Genomic DNA, 18,209 nt, shown 5'->3' with positions numbered 1-18,209 from the left:
CTGTGTAAAAAAGATAAAACAACTACATCACTGAATTGCATCAATTTCTGTCAATACGTTTTTTCAAGATATATACGATAGTTTAACCAGTACTGGATGATACAGCAATGCATTTAAATACCTTGCTATTGGCACCACATCTCCACTGCCTCCGTCCGTTCTCTCAATGTCAGAGCCATCCATGTCATTGATACCAGATGATCCCTGGGAGAACTCGACACTGCCTGCCACTCCCTCCGTGGAAGAGGTCCTACTGCTGGGATGGCAGGCTAATACAGAGCTCCGCCGGTCAACAAAGTCCCTGAGGAGGCCCTTTATTTCTTCTACCAGCAGAGGAGGAGGACCAGAAGTTAGGCAGGTGTTTATAGGGATGTGATAGACCTGGAGACCCCCCCTGGCATCCAATTCACCAGAAAGACACCAGCTGGAAGACTCTTCCAACTCACAGCAGATCTGCAATATAAAGCCATGATGTTGTACTTTTTTGTTTATTATTTTCAAAACAAGTAGTTATATAATAGTTATATGCTTATTTGTTTTCCTGCACAGGGTTAGGCAAGAAAAATATTAGACTACCACTCCAATATCTGTCCAGTAAATGAGGATTCAACAGACAGCTGGTAAATTAAGATTAACAGTAAAAAAAAACAAGGGCAGAAACTTACAAAACTCCATTTACAAGTAACAAAATCTGCTTACCAGTACCTCCAAAACTCACTATTTATGAAAAAATACCTTGACCGTTTGATTTGTTGTGTTTTTTGCAGGAGGTTATGTACCAAAACATTGCTGAGCTAACTGGCTGCTAGCTGTACCTCCGGTTACGAAAAGAGAAGAGGAGCCTTAAATGCGCACGCTTTCTAAGGGCCAGTGAGTCTTCTGGTTGCAAAAATCAGTTGATAGTATACGGGAAAATCGATATGAAATCCCACCTGATTTATTATCTCAATAAACGTTGTAAATATTATGTTCCTCTTTTAAATGAAGTTCCCATTTACAGTAAAAGAAGATTATACTTTGTGATTGACAGCTTGCTACCACAGCTTTGTAATGTCTAGGTTTTTCCGGGTTTTCATCTTACAATTTAAATGTAGACATAAACCCTCGTGAAAGTTATATGTAAGATAAAAGTCTCCTGAAAATGTCTTCAGGTTGTACTACACTCCATTTACAAAAAGGATTAAGTAAAATTTAAAAATAAATAAAACACATCACAATGCTATTTTTAAATTTCTCAACGTTATTCATAGAGGTGTGTTAATCAAAGAAGCACAATTATTCTTGACATGCAATTGGCTGTGTTGGTGGTTGTACATTTTATTTACCTGGTTTAGGAGATCTGTGTTGTTAGAGTAGACAGCCACCTGCTGGCGGGGATGGTGAACTGTATCATTGCTGGATAGGAGACCCACCAGAGCATCATAGCCATGGCGGTGGCTGAATGATTTCAGACCGTCCACATAACCATGCCAGTCCTGGGAGGTTTGTATAAAAAAGACAAAAATAAGCAGAAGGAAGGGGGAAGAATCAATATCTTGGGTGTGTAATGCTAATTACTAGACCAATGCAACTTTTTCTATAATTATAGTATTAATGAACTTATTATGAAAAAAAGCATTTATTACATTTTATTTTAAGATTCTCAAAGTGATTAATAGACATTTTGGTTACAGTTGTATGGAAAACTTTGTTAGACCCCTGCCTTTCATTGCGCATATGATTGAATTTTTTTACGAAAATTGAAATGGTTTGAAGTAAGGCTTCATCTGTAGCAATGAGAGACGAAGCTGTCAAAACGCACAGAGGGGTAGAGAGACACTTTGTGATTTATTGTTTGGAAATTAACTGTTTGCTCTTAAAACAGCCACCATGCACAGATTATGGTAATTCAATGACACACACAATGATTGATGGATGGAAAGTTGCATTAATTAATTGTTTTGCTTGTCAAGGAAACTTGCTTTTTCTTTCTTTCTGAAATGATTAACAACAATGTTATGGAAACCATAATTTGAAACGCTGGGTTACACACAAAGTGATACTTTTCAAAACATATTTGCTTGATTAATCTAGATTTGTTGTACAACTGTTTGTTTTGTAAAGTTGTCAAAATTGTTGTTGAGCTTATTTAAGTAGAAATTTTAAACAAAAGAGATCCTGTCGTTTTAGTAAAGCTAATAGAGGCAATAACATTACATTAATGTATGGGTTTTGATCATTTTGCCTAACGTGTCTAAATTGAATGAATCTGTTTGACTTTAAAAGTTTGTTTATTTTTTCTGTGTGCTTTATCTGACAGTGTGTGTGGTCCTTATCTCTGCTTAAGTGTGTACGGGTCCAGTGATTGATGATCGCTGCAGGCACTGTATCTGCCCAGGCTGTGTCAATATTAACCTGTGAGGATGAGGGGGCTACAATACTCCTCCCTCTGTTCCTCCCTCCATCCCTTCATCCTTCTCCCTCTTCACAATATGGCTGCTGTCAGACTCAGGCCCATCAATCCTAACACACACACAACTGTCACTTCACTGACACTGCCATTTCTCAACACTGATATCCTGATGAGTGCAATGAAGCTTCCCAAGATCCGTTAAAACACACATATTCACTCACATAAGTACAAACACACAAGTAGATGCACATGTAACCCTGCACATGCAGATATACACATGAATCCGCCTGCGGTTGTCTAATGTAATCTCAGTGTATGAACAAATATGTACCATTACGTACACATATGAGCGCTGGTAAAGCAATACAGTCTCCATGATTTACAGTACAACAAAGCAATGTTCAAATGATGCTGATATTCTAAAGCTACTACCCAACTGTGTGCGTATGCACACCAAACTGCACAACACATTCTCACACACACAGGCAGGAAAATAGTCAGAAAGCAAGCAGAGTGCAAATCTCAGAGATAACACGCAGGGCGACAGTCTGTCTGCCATTTGGCTCTTAACTTAGTAAATTACTACTCATATTGCCTGCCCCTCCTCTTTCACCCTCTTTCTGCCACCCCCAGATACACAGATTGCTTTTTCTTATAAATTACCAACATGTTAGCTATAAAAATCCACTTGCTAACTGTCTCCAAGAACCTTAGGATCCGGACAAAGAAACCTATTTTTCATTTGTTGAGCCTTTACTAAGCTAAGATATCAAAACCCAACAGTTTCCTTTGAAACTCTTAATTTTCACTAACTTTAATTTTTATTTAAGAGCACATTTTTTGTAAAATGTTCTACCTAATTTCTAACTTCCTAAAATAAATGTTGAAATAACAATAAGTAAGTGAAAGTACCATATCAAACCCTGAAAACCCTTAAGCAGTATATCAAGCTTTTACAATATTTCTTTTACAAACAAAATGGAAGGAAATATGATCTCTTTCCTGATGGGATGGTGATGGCGATCTTTATGGCCTCTAATGCTTTACTGCAAATGTTTAAAGTGAGTAAGGTAATATGAAGACTTGAAGAACATTGACTCAATGAATGATATAAATCCAAGTTTGGACGTTGTGGAATTAGGACAAAATATTTACCAATGACCAACGTGAGTGGTCAAAACCATCAGAACTCATGCAGATAATGTGTTAATCAAAGTGGAATTATTCTACCTTTAATTAAACTTTGTGTGTTACGTCTCCTGTTTTTTGACTAATGGCATCGTTTCCTTTATCCATTTATTTTTTATTTGAACCAAATCCTTTCAGTTTATTTTATTAGTTTCCCCCCTCACCTGTGTCTCTTGATTCCTGTCACACTTAGCCTTCACACACACACACACACACACACACACACACACACACACACACACACACACACACACACACACACACACACACACACACACACACACACACACACACACACACACACACACACACACACACCCTCCTCCCTCCCTCCCTTTCTCTTTGGTTGTCTTTGCTCCACAGGTAGCAAGTCTTTAGCGGCTGCTTGCAGTTCTCCCAACCTGCCATCATTATGCACAATAGCCTTAGGTACAAAACTCAGGCCTCATAACTCACGCCCCGCGCGCGTAAATTCCCGTGCAAACACAGTCAAAGCAAAAACACATTTCCTGCTGTCGCCAACATCTCCGGCAAAGAATTAATCAAGCGTTCATCCATTTAGGCTCTTTGCATACCCTTTCCGTCAGAACACAGAACGCTAAGAGACTTGCGAGTTCTTCTCAGGCGATCGTTTCGCCACCCTGATGAATCCATCAAGCGAGGTTTGATTTATACATCTGTCTGTGATCACAGCGGTACAGCTACAGCAAATGGGGTGGCAAGGAGCGAGCTGACACCACCCTGCTCAAATACACACATGCAAATGCACGCACACATTTGCAACATATACTTCTTGCCACACACACACTCGCGCGCGCGCGCACGCACGCATAGCCAAACTCACACATGCATGTGCCCACAAACCAACAGTCAAACGCTCTCGTGCACACACACGCGTACACAAGAGTATTACTGCTTATGAAGTTTTTGGAGAGACAGAGGGAGAAGGGGAGGGGGGTAAAAGTTTGCTGAGAAAAGGAGCCCAAATGTCTTTGTCTGCCTTTCTCATATGGGCCTTCTCCGCATGCTTCATTCGCTCAGCTCTAAGTGCAGGGATTTTGGGGCCAAGATGCAAGCACTGAGTCTATAAATGTTTTGTTTTGTTTATTTGTTTGCCCTCATAGCCCAAGGAAGCCACAGGGGGAGAATGAAATGTGGGAAGAGAAAGAATGAGAGTTGCGGAGGAGACGATTAGGAAACAACATCAGCGCAAGTTTTTTTATTTATTTTATTTTTTTAACTTAAGATACAGAATGAACGACTTGTAAAGTGTTTTTTCAAAGTTGTTCAAATATGTATATGATTTTTTCATAACTTTGTCTGTTACAGTCAACAGGGAAACAGAGAAAAGTGATGCATCTTTGGTTACATTATTCTGAATGTATTCCCATATTAAGACCTAGAATACTAAACATATACTAAATGTGTATATTATGTGCTTTATTGTCCTGATGGAATTAGCTTATCTCAGACTTCTACAATGTCAAGGATGTCATGTTTATGTAGATTTAAAATAAGATGTGTGTAAGTGGCTAAATTTGTATATGGACACTTTCACCAAATAAAATCACTGAAGAGCCAGAATAAAACAAACCAGGAAGTAAGAGAGGAATAGAAAAATAGAGGGGTGGCGGGGCCCCCTGACTTCCTGGTCTTCAATCTTAGTCCCTGGGAGGCCCACCCTGCACCTGCTGTCTCCTAGTGCCTCTCATCAGAAAGGCATTTACAGAGTGCTGTGGCTGCGGGCCCCTTCATTAGTGAGCATAATTATTTGTGCAAGTGGCGTAGGGCAAAACTGGCCCCGCATAAACAAACAGAAGGGCCGGAGGACTGTGAACAAACAAGACATTAGAGACAATCAACGTTTCCAAAATGAAACCTAAAGCATACTTCAGATGGAAAGATGGACACACACACACACACACACACACACACACACACACACACACACACACACACACACACACACACACACACACACACACAAACGGGCACAGAAAGAATAGAAAAACCCAACTCAACATAAAATATAGCAAAGTAAATGGAAGAATAGAAATGAACAGCCACAATAATGTCTTAAAGGTCTCCTATTATGCTATATTTCAACAAAATATTGTAGGGCAATATCTATACAAAACTTGTCTGTGAAGTGTTTTGCTCAAAATACCAAATAGCTCACCAATTGTAGCATGCCTCATACCCCTCTATTTCAGCCCTGTTCCTGAAGTGCTGATTCGGCTTTAAATTTGAGCTGAGCTGAAGTATATTGCGGACGATAGGTTGGTAGCTGTCAGGTGGGCGGGACATTGCCAGGAGTTCAATGTAAAGGCAGCCCACATTTCGGTTATGACGTCATAACGGCATGGTATAACGGCAAATCTGGATCAGCTCGTTTGTACCCCCGTTTTTAGAGATGTGGGTAAGGAGGAAAAGAGAGAGGGTTGTCATTTCTGACACTTTGTGAGTTTACTTACACACCAGGGACACATATTTATGAATAATGACCGCAAAAAGTGCCTTTTGCATAATAGGGGACCTTTAAGTCATATGTAGATGCATTATCCTATAAGCAGATGTGTTTTATCTGAGAAAATAAACAACATAATACACAATTATTTGTATATCAGGTTTGATCATTCGATTAACCTAATCCTTGTAGTGATAGCTCATACAAAATTTACAAAGCTTATCTACTTTCGCATCGCTCCTGTTCAAGTGCAAAAAGATTTAAAAGGACAGAACGCAAAGCACATCAAAACATATTCTTTAAGTAAATGTCCATGTTAACATGCAAAAAACACATAATTCACATATTCATGAGTTTGTGTGTGGGTGTGTTTGTGTGTGTGTGTGTGTGTGTGGGCTCCTGTCCTTCCCACAGTTCATCAACTCCACAGCATGACAACTATTTATCCGACCAATGTTTCATCTGCCAGCGCTAATTACTGAGCCATGAAAACCTCTGATACACCAACACACACTCGCTGGCATGAACATGTGAATAATGTGTTTTTAGTGTGTTTATTCATTTGAGCTCAATGTAGGTCTTTTTCAAAACATTAGACATCAACAAGAAGAGATTTCAAACTCCTCTGTTACCTAGAATCAATTAAGCTATTGGCTATTGGATGTGTCCCACATCCACAGGTGCTGCTGCACAAAGACTGAGCAAAGATCTTGACCCCTATTGGCTCATGTCGTGAATCTTCCACTAGCTGACACAGTGCTGCTACCAGCCTGTTAGACAATATAACAAACGCAGGCACAAAGTGTTGTATAAAATAGGTGACCAAATAATTTTTTTGCACCCGTGTGTGTGGGCAGAAGCAACAGCAAATATTGACACTTTAATGATGCACAGGACAAATGACTAGCTGATGATCATTTTATATTCTGTATTAAAACTAAAATAAATATTTTCCAATCTGCTCTATAAATAAAACAAATTACTAACCTAGACTATGTATTAGCCGTTATTCTCCAAATGTGTACAGACTATGCAATATTTAATGGATACATATATGAGCACTGCAACTTAGACTTTTTAATTTTATAATGGGTATGGTACTTATTTACTAAGTTATCAAATATCAGCTCAGTCTCTTTGTTATTGCCACAAAATTGTTTGTGAGGCTACATTAGAAATAAAAAGTCTGGGCTCCTATGACACAACAATGAAATCACAGTTGTGTTTTTATATGCTGAAATAATAATCGTTAACATAAAACGGTCAGACAAACAAGTAATGCTTTAGCTGAAGTCACATTGTTGTGGTACAGACTGAAAATGTGTAAAGTAAAGCAACACTATTTAGAATACGCAATAAAGCAAAGCTGACAAAGTTGCATTACAAATATATTACTTACTGCTTCCACAGCTTTATCTACACTCCACTCAATTACTTATTATTCAGCATGTGACACCATCGATACCGTTGTTCTTATACTGAATTACGAAAAGCATTTTCTCTTGAAGAACAGAAATATTTGCCTTTACGGCTTTAAATGTAGTGCACATTGACGAGCAGATTCAAATGAGACAGAGAAACATCCAGACAGGCGCTGTGCTTTTAAAAGAATGAAACTCCATTCATTTCCACTTTTCTCTTCCATAATAAAGGAGCACACAGACTGACTAATGTATGTTTGTACTGTATGCAAAAATACATTAGTCAGTCTATACGATGTGTCCTTATCGTTGCACCAAACTGAAGCTTTTTCTTCCTCTAAGTAGGCAATCACAGACACATTTTTCCAAACCCAAAATCCAACACTGTCCTCTTTAACGGTGTTCAAACACACACACACAGACAAAAAACACACTTTGACAAACACATAACACATAAACCATTAAAGACTAATTGAATCTAATTTATTTAGTTTTCTGGAAAGAATCATTTAAGGCAGAACTTCCCTAAGCCCTCTCAATAAATGACACTCATACCGTTTTACTCTCTTTTCAAACACAATTAAAAAATAATATATAAATATATACACACTGCAAATGACAAGCATATAAGGAGTTCATTTTGGAGCCCGATCTCAGGTCATTAGTAACCCACCATGACGCTGTGGAGTTGGAGGGTCCGCTGGCGACACACAGGCCCCTGGCCATTTATTCTATATTAAGTCTCTAATGGGCCCTCTCTCACACACACTCCCTCTCTCTCTCTCTCTTCCTCCCTCTCTCCCTCTCTCTCCTGACACACAGCATGCAGGCACAGCGCTGGTAAAATATGCACAGAGAGTCCAGTGCTCACACACAGACAAAGCCATTCAAATGAATGGTTATTTATTCGCTAAACGAGGATCTGGGTGTTTAATGTTCCTTGGACGTTAGGTAGTTTTCTGGGGGAGGCAGAGCCATACCCCTACGGCTACAGACATCATTTATTTTACACATAGCCTAATACCGCACGCTAGGCAGCCGCTGAGAAAAATGGGCTTTGGAAGTGAAAAGGAGATATAAAAGAAATAATGAATGATTTTTTTGGGGGGTGTAGTGGTGCTGATGGGAGGGGGGTGAACACATTAGAAGTTACAGCAGGGAGAAAAGCAAGGGGATTACAGGGCTTAAAGCACCCTCTGTGTGTGTGTGTGTGTGTGTGTGTGTGTGTGTGTGTGTGTGTGTGTGTGTGTGTGTGTGTGTGTGTGTGTGTGTGTGTGTGTGTGTGTGTGTGTGTGTGTGTGTGTGTGTGTGTGCATATGTGTTCGTATGCATTTGTGTGAGTTCGTGTGACTGCAAATATTAAGCGGAAGAACAATAGAACAACAGAGATAGAAAGAAGAAAGTGAACACAAACATTCTACAATTGTGTGTGTGTGTGTGTGTGTGTGTGTGTGTGTGTGTGTGTGTGTGTGTGTGTGTGTGTGTGTGTGTGTGTGTGTGTGTGTGTGTGTGTGTGTGTGTCTGTGTCTGTGTCTGTGTGTGTCTGTGTCTGTGTGTGTGTCTGTGTCTGTGTCTGTGTGTGAGAATCTAGTATATCAGCGGGGAGGCAGGTGATACCTGCTTGTGTGTGAGGCTCTCAGGCTTGCATCTGCATCTCATCCAAATTCAGAACATCATTACATCAGAGGGGCTCCTCTACATGCATAACAAAACTTCCCAAAAATGCAACAGCGCTAGAGTGATGTATCCAAAACAACAAAGCCATCAACTGTAACTTTTTCTTTTTTTTAAGGAGACATTGTCTATTCATTTATACATTACTGTTTGGAAAATGTCTACATGTTTCTCTCACGTTTTTTTTTCAAAAGACTATGCAAGTTATCATGAGCTTTCTAAAAACAACGAACAGAGGGAAGTGGACCACATTATATCCAACTATAATCACCATGATATATTAAAAAGAACCAGTCAGGGTAATGAGGCCATTAATGTAAGTAATAAGGGTGTTAATTGGCAAATATTTCTATGTCTGCACACAAGCCTATTATCACATAAAATATATACTTAGAAGAGTCTCCATGTAATCATGGCGTGAAATGGACACATTTTAAATGTATTTAATGGAGTTGTAAATCGTCTTTAAATGTTATTGACATGAAATGGTTCTTTAAACTAATACTCTCACAGTCAACATGTTTCATCGACTGAGCTTCAGATAACTTCCTCTTTATTGGGTTTTCTGTGTTGCACAGCAGGGTTACTTTTCGCACTGATTAAAAGAGGCCAGTATTGAACTACAATATTCTAATATTAAATTATACATGCTTAAAAAGAAAACAAATCCATAATCTTGTTGGTTAATTGGTTTATATTTATGTTTTAGTTTGATAAACAGTAAAGTAATTGGAATCCAAATGTCCAGTTTTTTTTTATGATAAAAACTTACCTCCTTATCTGTGGTCACTGAAGTGAATGCTATGGTCAACTCTCCATCAGAAAACTCCTTCAGCTCCAGAGTCAGCAGATGCTCCAAGTCTACATCCAGTCAGTACACAAACAGACTAACAGTTATATAAAACACACACAAAATACAAAACAATTTCACAACAGACAGAAAAAAACACAAGCATGAATGCCCTCTCCAGAACGAGAGGTAATTGAAATGTGTGTCCTGTATTAGATGACTACAGCACAAGGGTGATGGAGAACTGTACCATTTTTATTTTTTGTTATTGAGTTTCATGAAAGGCTGCAAATCATAGGTTAAGACACAGTCGAAAAAAAGATAAGTTGAAAGCCCCATTCCTCTCTCTCTTCTATGTATAATACTCTTCTGTTACAATGAACGCCTAAAAAACTCTGTGTGTTAAATATGCACCTTGCAGCTTTGCAACATCAGGTTGAGCGGCAGTGACATCACTCCATTGCTCCCAGGATCTCATGAGCTCCTCTAGTTGAGCTGAACGACGGCCGTGTTTGATCCACAAAGCTTCACTTTGCAGCCGTAAGGCCTCTGTAGACACATAAGCATACAAACAAATGTGGGTGAGTCCAGGATGCACATTTTTGTTCATAAGTTCATGTATGTTCAATCATGGCTCAATAACAGTGTGAAAGATGTAGATCATTTCATCATCTTTCAGAAACTTATCGACTTGTCTGAACTTCTACTATAAGGCAACTTTCCAACACTACGAACCAGCATTTTATACCTTATGAAATGTAACCTTTATTTTGATGTTGGTGTTCAAGAGACTGGTGAAAGCAAATCATTGATTGATAATACTGATCGATAAAGATAATGGATTACTGAATGCTCTTCCTTATCCTTTTGTGCAGGACTTAATAAACAATGACATAAATTGACAATGTATTCTTTTGCCACACTTTAGTTACGCTATTGAACAAAATGCCATTATGACCAGGGAGAAAAACTTCTGACCAAAATGTTGTCGTTTCGAAAATTATGTGAGAAAATCCAGATAAGGTTGTACTTTGTACTGTATGTGCACAGGGCTAACACTGGGGTGCCACAATAGTTAGAAGTAGTAGTCTACATTTTAGGAATGGCAACAATCAACATTTTGGAATATTTCTATGATTTATTTCTGGCTTAAATTAATTAGTTTGTTATGCTTTGCATGAACCACTAAATATTTACAATTGGTCGTAATAATTTGAATCAAGAAAAATCCCAAATATGTAGTTTATAGACAAGCTGCAGTTCAATTATGCATTAACATTTCCTGTAATGATGTCAAGAAAATGTAAAAACTATAACGAAAAGTTGCTTTTTTAACACTCAGTTCCATTTATGAACCAAGAAAAACGATTACATGACCCTTTGGTAACCTTTTTACTTTAGAAAAAACGTTTTTAAGAATCAGGAATAAAGCTGAGCTACTGCCTCTTTAGGAATCAATGAGCCTGTAAACGCATGTCCAAAGAGCTCTCAGAGAGAAATAGGATAACACTAAACACATAACTCTATCTGTTTCCCTAGACTTCACCTAGCTCTTTTTCCTTCACACAATCCACCTTAGCCTGTCCATCTTTCTGTTAATAACCTTAATAACCGGCAGAGAAGAGAAGCAGCAGAGCGTTATTGAACAAGGATCGGTCATGTCTCCCGACCGACCTTAACACAGCTACTTAACATTGACAACTTGAGTACATGCTTGGCGCACTGTAACTGACTTAAAAAAACACACACACACACACACACACACACACACACACACACACACACACACACACACACACACACACACACACACACACACACACACACACACACACACACACACACACACACACACACACACACACACACCACAAGGTGCTACCCCGTCTCTGTTCTGCCAAATCACTCACAAGTATGTTAAAGTAGCTGTAACTGGTTAAACTGATTTGATTTGATACGATGTAGTTAACGAGTATCAATATTGTTACTTTATAATACCATTGTACCCAAGCCAACACAGATACACTCTATGTACTATGTTGCTAGACTCTCATACATTGTTCTCAGCCCCTCTCTCTACTGTTTTCTAATTTGCTCATTGATTTCTCTTTGATTTCCTGAAACAATATTTCTTTATTAAGTATAAAAAATATGACTGCCTGTTAAAACAGAAACAATCTACAGTCTAAACTAACTTAAATTAAAAAAAAGAGTCACATTACGGGACTCTGTGTGTCTTTGGGCACTCTGCCTTACTCACACTCACCACCCCTCATCTCTCTCTTTCTCCATCTCTCCTGGTGGGTGTTAAGCGAGTCATGTCAGGGGATTTGTGTGTGTCCTCCTTCATCGCCCCATTACTCCCCCTGGGGGGCGCCTGCGCCTCCCTCACCTCCGAGAGTCTCCCCTAGCGCTGCTCCGATGTGCTCTGATGCCTCTTGAAGAATCTCCCCGGCGACTGTCGACACCACGGACGATGCCCGATCATCCCCTGCATCCTGCTGGCCGTCACGATGGACCACTCGCAGGACGCTGGACTCCAAGGTGTGGTACTCAGAGCTAGAAGAGTGAGAAGATGGGGGTGAAGGGGATGTGCATGGCTGAAGGGGAAGGAGCGATGATAGTGAGCCATTTGCATAAATAAAACTCCCCTTTGGGTAATGAGTGATGAACACACGCAGGCCTGAAATGCACACCAAACACATTCTCAATCTTATTTTTGCATCAACAAATACAGTCTTCTGAGCCAGAACCCACTGTGTCCGGATATGTTTGTGAGCTTAATGTGTGTGTGTGTGTGTGTGTGTGTGTGTGTGTGTGTGTGTGTGTGTGTGTGTGTGTGTGTGTGTGTGTGTGTGTGTGTGTGTGTGTGTGTGTGTGTGTGTGTGTGTGTTTGTATGTGTATATGTGTGTGTGGGCTTCAGCATCACCTGTACACACATTAATAGGTGTTGCTCCATTGATACATAAACCGATCTAAATTCAGTAAACCCTTTTTCAGGTATGGTTTTTAATGCCTTCCCTGATGTCTCATCTTTAAAGCAGTTAAAGATCAGCTGAAGTCAAACCGACCTGGTGTGTGTGTTTTGACACAATGTGTGTGCATATACAAGTGTGTGTTTACCTATCTACCAGTCCATCTCGCAGCAGTGTGAGTGAGAGTTTTCCAGTATGATGGAGCTCTATGAGGTCTATATCTTCTCTCCACACCAGTGAGCTCTGAGAGATTTTCACCCTCCGTAGATACCTCACCGTCTCCTCGGGCAACACAGTGTCACAGTGACCGCGGCACAGCACCGGCACACACACCTCACCTGATGTTTCCTTCTGGAACACACAGACAAAATCAAGCCAGATAAAAAAATAAAAAAAACATATTTAGAATCAGGCATCCAACAAAATGAAGCAATGTGTATGTTTGATTTGATTAAATAAACTAAATACAAGTCCAGTATGTTTTGAGAGCAACAAAAAGTGCCCAAATCTGAAGAATTTGGTCAATATTTTCCAACTTTGATTGCATATTTTTCTAAAAATATTGTCTTAATATTTAAGATTCCTGATACCTAAACTACATTTTCCTATTATAACCAAAGTGTATGTATTCATATGGCAAACAACAATGAAAGTGCATTAAACTTAGGAGCATTTCAATGGGGCAAATTCATCTGTTTAGAAACCAACTGAAAGCCATTTTTGTAGTTAATCTTTTTTTGCTGAATTTAGTTTGATATCTGAGTGATTTGTGGACATTTTCTGCCATGGTGCCACTCCACAATTTAAGTATTTTTGTATATTTGCCAAGGCAACACTCAGGTTTGTCTGGTTTCTTAGCAGCCAGATAAACCATAACAATCTTGCTAGTTTTCAAATGAAGCAGATTAAGTTTGGGGTAATAGGACAGTACTCTGAAACAAGAAAAGGGGTTATGCCCCAACTGTACTTAAAACATTAACACAAATCATACAACAATGCATGAGTACAATTTTGTTTGCAAATTTGATAGCTTTTAAAGTAAACTCAAGCAACGGAGTATGCATTTTAAAGATGTAAATGGAGGAGCTGATTACAGTTGGAATAGAAATACAATAAATTGCGGTTTGTGATGAAACGGCTCGACTCAGATACAGGAAAAATAGAATAAGTATTACAGTGTAAGAAAAATATGTAGAGTCTTTTGTGTAATTGGCTGTTCTATGAAGACTAGCATATATCTTTAAGTAAAAAAAGAAACTATTTCTCACAAACAGGCATAATACGAGTTACCTGGCTTAGGTGCAGTGCTATGCACAGTGTTGCGGCCACAGTATCAACATCTGGCTCTGGTCCACCTAAAACAGCATGGATGGTATCCTCTGATGCATCTGCCTGGAAACACACACACACACACACACACACACACACACACACACACACACACACACACACACGCACGCACGCACGCACGCATGCACACACACTCACACACACACACACACACACACACACACACACACACACACACACACACACACACACACACACACACACACACACACACACACACACACACACACACACACACAGTACAGTACGTCATTGTTTGATTGGATGGCTGATATAACTGTCAGTCGATACTCCTTGAACCAACAAGACTGCAGCATTTCGAAACCAACAGTATTTATTCATAATAAAATCATGATACTGCAAGATTGTGCTCATGCTTGGAAGAGAAAATATTCAATATTCACTACACTAGAGACCAAATCAGTTGTAATAGTGATGCAATGCTCGAAATTAGGGAGATAAACATTTTCACTGCTAACCCAGAGTTACGCTCTAAATTAGAGAAGTGATGAGTTCAATTAATTTCACAAAACAATGCAGACAAACTCTCCCCATTTAGGTTAAGCGGACATTAATGACAGCTCCATTACAGAGATAAGCATTCATCTCTGGGTAAAAAAGGCAGAAAATTAAGTTACTCCCAACGTTTGTTGACGGGTACTCTGGGTATTAGATTTTAACATGGCCTTCCAGCCTTGGTATTTAAATACAGATGTTTACATAGAGTAACAATGAAGCACACATCCAAAAGTCAAGTGTCTGGACCTTCAACAGCTGTTTGTGAGAATGTGAAGTACATATTTTTATGGAATTTGAACCATAATAATATAATTAGCTCAGGGTTTCTCTTAATGATATCCTCCTTCATGATGCTTACTGAAAGTTAAAGAAAACTGAGTTATCATTTCGGATAATTGGGATGAAATGATGCTCACCCACATCCCCACAATGCACTGTGTGTTCTGCGTCAATCAGAAATGTTTTATCTCACACAGATAAGCTGACTCACCACCAGTACAAGCCTGCCCTGCAGCATGCACCATTAATCAACAAGCAAAATGTGGATACAATGAATATCCCGTCTATCTGTAGCTCATCTTAATGGGCTTGTAGGATGCTTTGATGGGAAGGATGGCGTGGTGGAGGGGGGGAAGCAAGTTACGATAAAAAAGACTGCTAGAAAGCTTTGAGTTTTTGTGTTTTGCCCAGACTTGCAACCCACAAGTCACAGTCAAAGTTTGTATGCTAGCATCTCCCAATGTTAGCCTTTGTGTCCTCACCCAAATAACTTCCAAAGAAGTCCGTCAGTACTGTATGTCCAAGTATGGATTTGAAGGAGTTCAATGTTGATAATTGTCAATAGTTTTGTATGTTTAAGTCCATTTGATAAAAATACATCACAGTTTTAATTCATTTCCACATCAATATTGTAAGTAAATGCAGTTGCAAAGATTTACACACCAGTTAATTCAGTGGAGATTAGTCATATTTAAGCAATGTTGTTGTATGGATGTTGAGTATGAGACCTGGAAATCAAACAAAGTTTTGAAAGGAATGGTATAAATTTGAGAATTACAAAGAACTCATTGCCTGCAGATGTAGGTGTAAGCTGCTGCTATAACTTCCCTGTCTTACACGCGTTACAGATAAAAGGTGCAAATGATTTGCCATTGTGGACAATTTCCAAACTTTATTGAATGAGAATTCAAACTGAAATGACTTACAGGCCAGTTCCATTATATACGCTTTTCATCCAAAAACATAGATGACTAAAAGTTAACTGCGATAAATTGACTATTGTGACACAATCAATGAAAGTCAATTGCTGCATTGAAAGTAGTAAACCAGTCTAAAAACATATAGTGTGCTTTGTAAAATGGTCAGCAGGAATATAAATGTGTAGCTAAGCCCCCCAGACTGCAATAACCTACGGTAACTTATTTTAAAGTGGTTGATGCATTTTCAAATATCACCTTGATGCTGAGTACACTTGACAGGTCAAATAGATAATGGAGTCTGGTGATTTAAGGGAGCTTAATGCTATGGATGGCAGAAATAAAGTACCAGTAATAATGCATACAGAATGGAGGTGGTGTCTTGTTTCTGTTCATAGGGCCTTACCAGGTTCATATGGCCAGATGGATAAATTAAATGAGTGGAGAAGAAATGACAGACCAAAGCACATATAGGGAGGTAAGGGCCTGAGAGAGAGACAGAAAGTGAAATTGGAAGAAAGAGGGCAAAGAGTTCTTCTAAGAGGCTTATGAAAAAGGAGACTGAAATATAGGTGTTGGAAGTTGTTCGATAAGTCAGACAGGTAAAGGGGGTGCTGGGGACAGGAAGAGGAAAAAAATGTGGCATAGACGGGTGGGAAAACATGATAAGGAAGAAGAAAGAGAAGGAAGGAGGAAGAAATTAGATAACAGGGAGTGAAGACGTGAGAGGCAATGAGTGGAAATGGAGGGAGAGGACACTATGAAGAGGAAAGATGAGATGGTGTGTGAGAGAGGGAAGGAGAGGGGGAGGTCTACAGCTAGTTCCTTCATAGGAGGGAGAGAGAAGAAAAATAAATCAATACTAGCCAGAGAAAGGAAGAGATGCATTAGCAGGAGAAAAGGCCACTCAGTGTCTGTTCTACTGCAGTGGGAAAACATAGGTGTGTGTGTGTGTGTGTGTGTGTGTGTGTGTGTGTGTGTGTGTGTGTGTGTGTGTGTGTGTGTGTGTGTGTGTGTGTGTGTGTGTGTGTGTGTGTATGCAAGTAGCATTGACCATCTGATACCCTTCAATCTGAGTGCTCTCTCCCTCTGAGCTCTATCTCCCTGTCTCACCACACCACACCTCTCCTCTCCTCTCCTCTCCTCTCCTCTCCTCTCCTCTCCTCTCCTCTCCTCTCCTCTCCTCTCCTCTCCTCGCCTCTCCTCTCCTCTCCTCTCCTCTCCTCGCCTCGCCTCGCCTCTCCTCTCCTCTCCTCTCCTCCTCTCCTCTCCTCTCCTCTCCTCTCCTCTCTCTTTATCGCAGGCGAGGTTTAGAATATATTGTAAATCTCTATTAAATGCCCTGCTAGCTCAGTTTGTATTTTTAGCCAATTTACTCTCTGTGTGCATAGGAGCCATAGAGCTACCCTGTCCAAATATTTTATATTAAAGTCAAGAAAAACATATCTCCAGTCTATCACAAACAGAAATCTCGACTAATCATATCTATGGGAGTCTCAAGTTCATCAGAAATGCACAAAAGTGAAGCATGACAGACAGAATGCAAACATACACAGAAAGGACCTTGTCTGAGAATGAGAGGCAAGTTATTTTGGTTTGTGATGACTGTGTTTGTCACTGAACCATTTACACTTGTCGTGAATTTGTCATGACGTCTAATGTATGCCATACAGTAAAGGGTACACTCTTTATATTAGAAAGTAGAGGACCACAGTGATTTGTGTGGAATATGCTCAGGGAACCACACACCACGTTCATCGCACAAAGTAAACAGTCAATATTTCAGGACATTTAGGGGACTCTGATGCAGTAAATTATTAAAGATGCTATCATTATTCTGATAAAGGACATGTCAGTCAAAGCTGCCTGTGTTTTTTTCTTTCAATATGCCATTCAGTTCAGTCATGCCAACTTGTGCTTTTAAAGTTATTGCACTTTCATAGCCAACCTTCCATTTCATCAAAAGGTGGGATGGACTGCTTTCTCGGAAAATCTCGCAACTTGTTTCATGTGTCAACCATTATTTGTTGTACTGTATGTACTTGTGGTACTGATTGTTCATTTTGTGCGTGTGTGTCTGTGTGTGTGTGTGTGTGTGTGTGTGTGTGTGTGTGTGTGTGTGTGTGTGTGTGTGTGTGTGTGTGTGTGTGTGTGTGTGTCTGTGTGTGTGTGTCTGTGTCTGTGTCTGTGTGTGACTGAGAATAACAGATGGTGGAAGTCCACTCAGCACATTGCT

The 18,209-nt window shown here is 39.6% G+C and overlaps 1 protein-coding gene across 6 annotated transcripts in view; it reads right to left on the bottom strand.

Moving 5' to 3' along the window:
- The window catches only part of LOC134873489 (protein prune homolog 2-like), a 33,415-nt gene that overhangs the window by 13,182 nt on the left and 2,024 nt on the right, over positions 1-18,209 (bottom strand). For 5 of the 6 annotated variants that reach the window (XM_063897127.1, XM_063897129.1, XM_063897130.1 and 2 more), the window contains exons 2-8: positions 14,199-14,300; positions 13,057-13,259; positions 12,325-12,491; positions 10,347-10,481; positions 9,915-10,003; positions 1,326-1,475; positions 122-453 (exon numbers count right to left, since the gene is read on the bottom strand). In XM_063897127.1, the coding sequence (XP_063753197.1) occupies positions 122-453; positions 1,326-1,475; positions 9,915-10,003; positions 10,347-10,481; positions 12,325-12,491; positions 13,057-13,259; positions 14,199-14,300 (1,178 nt within the window). The remainder of the gene's footprint in view (positions 1-121; positions 454-1,325; positions 1,476-9,914; positions 10,004-10,346; positions 10,482-12,324; positions 12,492-13,056; positions 13,260-14,198; positions 14,301-18,209) is intronic. The other variant, XM_063897128.1, reaches the window with a different exon arrangement.

This window comes from Eleginops maclovinus, chromosome 12 (assembly GCF_036324505.1).
Source record: "Eleginops maclovinus isolate JMC-PN-2008 ecotype Puerto Natales chromosome 12, JC_Emac_rtc_rv5, whole genome shotgun sequence".
Taxonomy (NCBI): Eukaryota; Metazoa; Chordata; class Actinopteri; order Perciformes; family Eleginopidae; genus Eleginops; species Eleginops maclovinus.
The sequence above is the reverse complement of the archived record's forward strand: the minus strand, read 5'-3'. Positions and strand labels throughout refer to the sequence as shown.